The following is a 7,661-nucleotide window of genomic DNA, read 5'->3' as shown; positions in this document are numbered from 1 at the left end:
TAGCGTACATTAAATATTTTAAAATGGTTATTTATTAATAATAATTTTCAATTTTTTGGACCTACGCTGCTGGTTCCGTTTCTCGATCGAGTGACCGTGGAAATAAAGTCATCATATACACAGACGCATGCGTATTCTATATAGCCGATTGCGGATCTATATCTGTAGGTAGCTTTGTGTCCTTTTTGTGGCGTGTGTTCGGCACCTTGTTTTATTTTATTTCGAAGGGAGTTTCAGCAATAAAATAGACACGTAAGTTATTTTAAGATTTATTTTTAAGAATCATCAGTATGTAAAAAATGCTTAGAATACTAGGCGTAATGAATATTAAGCGTTACTTCTGTAAATAATATCGTTTAAACAAGTTGAAAAAGAAGCTTGACCGTGAAACGTGTTCGATCCAATACAAGCGGCGGGATGCGTCCCTAAAACGGCGTGGCGCGGCGTGGGTCATTATTGGTGGATCATGGGTAGGCCTAGGCTACCTCAGCTTCTTTTTGTGGAGTACTGTGTAAATAAGGCAATTTAAATAAGGAAGTTTTTTAAATTTTATGTTTACCTCATATATCAGACTGAGACAGTACATCCTTCATGAAACATTTTTTGTATGAAAAAAAAGTAATCCTAATTTAATCACAATTCATTGGATTGTCAACAGTTAGGCCAAGGCCAATCACTCACACAGAGTACAGTACAGACACTGAGTTACACAGTTTGTATTCTCAAACTTATTGTGTTGTTTTTTATAGTTACACTGACAATCCGTGTGTGTGTCAATTAATGAAATTTAAAATGTTGACAGAATGAGATGTAATGAAATTTTTTTTTTTTTTTTTATATATATAGCATGGTGAAAAAGAAGTTGTTTGTTGGGAATCTGCCCAATAATTACGACAGCCAAAAGTTAAGGGATAGCTTTGAACAATTTGGCACAGTTGCAGAGTGTGACGTCCTCAGGAATTATGGATTTGTTGTATGTGTTTGTTTTCCATTTGTCTTTCCTCTGACTATATATTGATGCTAATAAATACTTTTGAAATTAAACAAGTAAAAATATGATAAATAACCTATTATTTGATTATGCTTGCGATTGAATTATAGTCACTTAATTTATTTAAGGAAGTTGGATGTTGAAATATGTTATTTGTTTTGGAGTGAATATACATTCAATGTTGTGTTTATTGTTAAAGAATTAAATGATATCCTCTCTGTCTCTCTTTTAGCATATGGAAAATGAAATGGAGGCTGAAGCTGCTGTCAGGGGGCTGCACCATACAATGATAGATGACTGTCAGATAAATGTCCAGTATTCTACAACTGAGGTACACAAGAACCCTGGTGTGGGGTCCAAGGGAGAGTGTTTCCGGTGTGGAAAAACAGGACATTTCTCACGGGAATGCCCCACAAATGCTAATGGGCAAGTACTGAATACTGCTGAACTTTTCGTAGTTTACAGTATATCCATTAATATGTAGTATAGGTATTGATTTTGATGTATCTCTCACTTATGTGCCTTGTGTTTCCTCTGTAAATAATTGTTCATATTTGCAACATTTTTATTCTTACAACTACCCTCTTCGCCCACCCGGCATAATTCCTGTCTCTTATACACATCTGATGTGTATAAGAGACAGGATATATGTTGGCGTTGTGTTTTTAATAATACTGGGGCGCCAATTAAAGGGAAAAAGAATATAAAAAAGTTTGTATGAAATTATTTTTGAAAATATTTTATTCATGTTCTATTTAGATAATAGAACATAACAAAATTTCGTTTTTAATTTGAAATTTTTTTTTTCAAGAGGTGGCAGGCCTAGAGGTCGAGGAAGAGGGCGTGGTCGTGGCGGAGGAGGTGGTCGTGGTGATAGTTACTCCAATGGACGTGATTTCTACCCTTCTCCAATGCGTGATGGGTATTATGAATTTGACGACTACTACCGAAGACCTTTGCCCCCGCCGGGCTATGGGTACAGAGAGAGAAGCCGTAGCCCTCCAATGAGAAGACCAGTTACTCCCCCTGGGTATCGAAGGCGATATTCCCCAACCAGGTATGATATGTTATTGGTAGCTAATCAGTTCTTTTTTTTTTTTAAGGTAAAGAAAGTTGAATGCTTGTTTCTAAGAGCTTTTAGTTTACTAACGATTTAATACTGCAGTTACATTTTTATACATATTTGCAGTATTTTTTTCTGAATATTGTTATGGTCGGCAAGGCTTTAATTTCTAATATTTCATTCTAATTTTCCATATAATATCAGTGCTATTTTACTTTAATTTTAAATAAATAAGAAATTTTACAAACTGTTGTCAAAGATGTAACTAATCATTTTTAATTCCATTTCTTACAGAGAATATTATGATCGGTATTATGAGAGAATTCCATCTCGGGATCCATACTACAGTTATGAAAGACGGTAGGTTCATTGCATTACAAATAATAATTTGAGAGAGAGTGGGGCTGTCGGGATGATCAGTAGGTCACCAGTTTAATGTTAAGGAATAAATACTGTTATTGTTATGTTGTTATTTAATATTTTGCCTTAAAAAAGACTTAATATATATGATATAGAGACTAAGTGTAATGTGACCTGGTTAATACAATATTGCTTTATTCGTTGAAAAAAAAATTATTGTACTTTGATATTTTATGTTTTGTAGTAAATCATGTTGATGTTAATAATTACATAATAAATTGCTAATCTTCGATTTATGATTATTTGATGAATGATGTCAAATATTATGTAAATTGTATTACATTTTAATAAAATGTAATATGTTCGTTTTAGATTACTTTGAGATAACTATGTTGATATTTAATGCGTTTACTTATATTCTATGTTGAACGCGTATTCCCAGTCATGCTCAAGATGGCTGCTGCAAGTAGGCTGTTAGCTTCGCGCTTGGCCTATTGTTCAGCTTATCAAAAAAGTTTGGTGTGTTTCGGAGGTTCTTTCTTTCTCGCTCTTTGAATTAAAAAATGTTTCAACATTAAGACTTGTTTGTTTTTAACTGCCTTATTTAATTGAATAAATCAATTTCTAACTAGTTTTAATTTATTTCAGCGCGATTGTGTGGAACTCACAATTCCTTCAATTTTCTTGCCCTAAAAAATATGTGTGGTTTAGTAATTTTTTTTCTAAAGATCAGTGAATGCGTACCATACCAATGAATCTGTCAATGAAATTGGCGTTCATCAACATTAGAATTGAGTTGTATGTATTCTCAGAACATGGCTACAAGAAATAACTACATACTTCACTAACATATTACCTTGTTAACCAATTAAACCCGTATCCAAGTTAGCATCTCAGATCAGAGTGTCTGGTAGACGAAGGGTTTGTTTCGCAGATTGAAGGACTTTCGAAGATTGAGGGGTTTGTTTCGTAAACCATCCAACCACATCGCAGATCAAACATTTGTTTAGTTGAACAATGAACTATTTCGCTGATAGATTGGATCGCCTCGCAGATCAAAGGTTTCACAGGTCGCAGTACCTGTTTGTAGATCGATTGGACGAACTCAATTCGTAGACTTGAAAAATAGTCTCGGATTGTCTTGTGTGATAATATGAAACCTCTGGAGTTATATAATCAGTGACAGATGACAAGGCAAGCAAGTAATCAAGTCAGGAAACTTAGGTCTGCCATTCGAGCTACCGCGGCCCGGTACGGTAATGTATGATAACGAAGTCAGCTTTAAGTCATAAGTAACAAACGGTTCCATGTTTTATATTCGGTAAAGTAACCAAATCTTCGTATCTTTCGCAGGTATCCGTTGGTTTACACTATTGTAATTAAAACGAAAGTCGTTGAATGTTAACTTTATCCAATTATATAACTACGGTTTCTGTTAATCGAACGTTTTATTTAGAAGTCTCGCTCTAATTTATAATTTATTAAATTAAAGCAATGAATTTTGCAAAGCAATTAAAGCAATGAATTTTCGTCTGAAGCGAGCTATATTTAAAGAGTTGAATTTGGTTAATATAAGGTGTTAATCGTTAATTGACTGTACGCTGTACTCCCAACCCCTGAGCTGTGCTTGCGTGATAACTTTACTCATTTTTCCTTTTAGTTAACAGATAATCGTTCTCTTCTAGGAATGGATGTACAACCATTCTCAGAAGTCTTCGTTTGCTTCTACAACAGACTATCCCCAGTTCCCACAAGCTACCGGAGACCCCCGCCACCTGAAGATTTCAGACGACCACCGCCTGAAGAGTACCGACGTCCTGTAGAGGAGTTTCGTGAGCGCGCTCCATTACCACGCGATTTGGAGTACTACAGCCGCATGGAAGGGAAGCGACCGGCAGCACGAACGTTTGAAGAGCGGGAGCTGAATCGGATGCCAGCTGATAACAGTTCTCACTTTATTCAGCAGTCAAACATGGGACCTATCAATTTTGCCGAAGATGTCAATTTCTAGACGTAAGTTGATTACTTAATTTTCATTGAGTCAAACGCATCCCATCATCGTCATCAGTATATTTGTGTGAAATGAGTTCATATCATTTTTTTTCTCTTCTGAATAATGATTACCATAATACCTGGGCAACTATCTCAGGTTTGCCAGTTTTAAGGGATCTAATTTAGTCTAAATTTGTCTGCAATAAAAATATATACATAGAATTAACACTAATTACTAATCTGGATACAAGAAACACAATAACCTGTAAAGCCCCTCTCCCGCTAGGGGTTTTTTTCAGCATACGAGTTACAAAAGTTTGCCGCCGAGTAGGACGATTCGGAAAGCTCAGGAAGAACTCTTACCTACTCGTAGCAGTTCTGAACTTGTGCCGCTAATTTTGAACATGTACAAAATTAGTGCCACGAGTAGATAACTCGTAGTAAACTTGAAGGACTCTAGGTAGCTCGTAGAGTACTCAGGGGTACTCCTACCTAGCTTGTACACGACTCTGGATACTCGATGGTGGTTTTGTCATCTACGAGTTTGATGCGAGCACCCCGAAACGAGTTGGCTCATACCTAATTCGTATCTAATTTGGTACAAACTTGTTACGCTCGTAGTTAACTCGGTGCTCTGCTCGGCATAATTCGTACATAACTCGTAACCAACTCCATAAGTTCTTACCTCACTCGTAGCTAACACGTAATGAGCTCGAAAGATCACAAGTTTTTGACTCATAGAATTCTTGTGACCCTCAGGTGAAATAAACCTAGGTGGGAGAGGGGTTTAAGTAATGTAAAGGTGAGACCCTTAGCATTGCTAACAATATGTATTATGTAAATTTTAACACATTCTTATTTCTGTTTGTTCTTTTCTCAGGGTGTGTAAGGTGATTGGACAATGGAAAACTCATCTTGTGTCAAATTTGTTGCCATAGCGATTATTTTAGCTGAATTAAAGAACTCAATTATTCAGAGGGAATAACCTGTTCTGGGATAATCTTATCTTTACATATATTTACAGTACAAAAATATAAATCATTCATTTTTTAAAATGTAATTCTAAAATAATCATAGATATTTGATTAGTTTTGTACCTAGGGAATTAACAAGTTATGCTTATTGAACAGTCATAAATATTTAACCTGTTTCAAGTCAAATTCTCCCTCCCCAGTTTTAGATTGATATCTTGAAGTAAGATTTTCCTTTTCGAGTCATAAATGTAAATTTTCATGAATAGATGGATTTGTTGGTGAATGTTGAAGCGATTGCCAATCTAAGAATTGCTTGTAAATATTAATAGGTGGATAGATTGAGTTGTTTGTTTGTGTATTTCATGTTGAGTTCTTGCGAATCTTAATTGGTTTTTAAGACTTAGCTTTGTAATGAGTCATTCATAATGTAGTGTTAAAAAATTAATTCTGTCATCATGACTTATGATGGATAAATAAATAACAAAAGTACTCTAGATATAGAAGCTTACAGTATCTTGCTTGAGAGTAATCGTCTCCACCACCCTTCCCCTGCTTTTTAGTTCCCATAATTTTTAACCGAGGATAGGCTGTAGAACATAAATTTTTGTTGTGGGAGTTTTTACTGTTATTGTGAACATGCATTGCTTTTGTATTAAAAGATCACAAACCTGAAAATTTCATTTTGTAACAAGTCTTCAGTTCATAGGGGTTTTTTGTCATCAGTGTAGTTTAATAAATAGTAATTTGAAGAAAACCAGTTTTTAATTGCGATTTACACAACTTGATTAAGTAAATGTTAAACATAAAAAAATTGGTTTACTGTACCTTAAAATGCTATTATATCGGTATAGCTTTGCAGCTAAATTGTGATTGTTGATGCAAATATTAATTGTTAACAGTGCAGTATATTATGCATTAATAAAATACTGTACAAGATGCACTGCCAGTTACGTTCTCTGCATACGTAGATTTGGCCAAGTTGTGTTCCAGAATCTACTTGACGAGGTGAGCTTAACGTTCTCGCATGCACAGATGACTTCGTTCTACGTCCTACCGTTGTCGTCCATTGCGTTGTTTGCAGGTCTGCAGGCAGGATTTGTGGGAGGTTGCGCTTGCAAGCGAAGTGAGCCTTGGGCTGGGGTTGTTTAGAGCCCAGGCTGGATCCGGAGCTTCGTCCAAGCATAGAGAAAATAGAACAGAACTGTTCTATTTTCTCTATTGTCCAAGTAGCATTTAGAGGCCGTACTGAACACGTTGACTGCCAGACCTTTTTTAAGGTTCCTTCCCGTGTGCCAAAACAAGTTTACATGTACAAACATTTTTTTGAAATTTTATCTAGTCATATATCATCAAAATGATGTGTCTAATAAATTGGCGGGAAAATAATTAGGGTATAACAAAGGCACTTTGATAGAACGTTTTATTGACTGGCAAGTGCGAGTTTTCTCGTCTGCTTTTTGCATGAGTTCGTATATGTTCAAAGGGCGCCCCCACTTGTGCCGCTCGCGTGTACTACCGGCAACATATATGTACGTCATAATGTACGTTATCGTCCAGGTGTATTTTCCCCGAACTACCAGTCGTCGAGTATGTGGTTTTACAATGTATAACAAAGAAGTTATAAACGCTAGATTTCACCCCGATTTTGACGAATATTCTCGTCCCTGGCGCCCTCAGCTGACCTGTGGGCGAGGATACTCATCGTTGGCAGCCAACGTGTTCATGGGTTCTGAAAACAAAAATTCGTGAAAATTCTATTAAATTTCCATTCATCTGGGTGTTATGAGAAATTTCTGACAAACCACAGTTTTTAAAAATCAAGGGTTAGAAGAGCTGGCTGATAAAATGTTTATTGCATTTCGCGATTTAAGGACGATTTTAATGAAATAGATAAGGTTTACAAAAGTTGAATTTTCTTCAAAAGCTAATAACTGTACTACCTCCCCACCAATGGAACCCATCTGTGCGGTAGCTAGGGAAAACTCTGGATCCGCGCTTGACAGTATTTAAGAGAAGTGCTTAAAAAGGTATATTTACAGTATATTTATTCACAGAAAATAATGTTGCATACTAGAACTATATCGGGAATAAATATACAGATAAAGGCATGTTTTTTGTCTTGGCTTGGTAATTTAGTAAAGAAGTGAATATATGTCCTAGGCAAGTGTATGGAAACTTTAGTCTGATTTTCTGCAAAAGCTCACTATGTGTAGTAATTGACCTACTTGATTTGGATAAAAGGTAAGCCCACTAGACACTAAATTTCAACTGAAGAAAAAAT

At 35.8% G+C, this 7,661-nt stretch overlaps 1 protein-coding gene across 2 annotated transcripts; it reads left to right on the top strand.

The window, feature by feature from the left end:
• Window positions 1-101: 101 nt before the first annotated feature.
• Window positions 102-6,060, top strand: LOC117111637 (RNA-binding protein 4.1-like). 2 transcript variants are annotated; one of them, XM_033254594.1, is made up of 7 exons: window positions 103-252; window positions 847-973; window positions 1,224-1,417; window positions 1,803-2,048; window positions 2,349-2,414; window positions 4,149-4,427; window positions 5,287-6,060. In XM_033254594.1, exons 2-6 carry the CDS (start codon window positions 848-850, stop codon window positions 4,423-4,425), a joined length of 909 nt encoding a protein of 302 aa, XP_033110485.1. In that variant the 5' UTR covers window positions 103-252; window position 847; the 3' UTR covers window positions 4,426-4,427; window positions 5,287-6,060. The 2 variants fall into 2 exon arrangements, with proteins under 2 accessions (XP_033110486.1, XP_033110485.1); XM_033254595.1 differs by lacking the exon at window positions 5,287-6,060 and having other exon boundaries at window positions 102-252; window positions 4,100-4,339.
• Window positions 6,061-7,661: the final 1,601 nt, after the last annotated feature.

Source organism: Anneissia japonica, unplaced genomic scaffold, assembly GCF_011630105.1.
Source record: "Anneissia japonica isolate Jap-2015-1 unplaced genomic scaffold, ASM1163010v1 scaffold287923_len1623670_cov205, whole genome shotgun sequence".
Lineage (NCBI taxonomy): Eukaryota > Metazoa > Echinodermata > Crinoidea > Comatulida > Comatulidae > Anneissia > Anneissia japonica.
The sequence above is the reverse complement of the archived record's forward strand: the minus strand, read 5'-3'. Positions and strand labels throughout refer to the sequence as shown.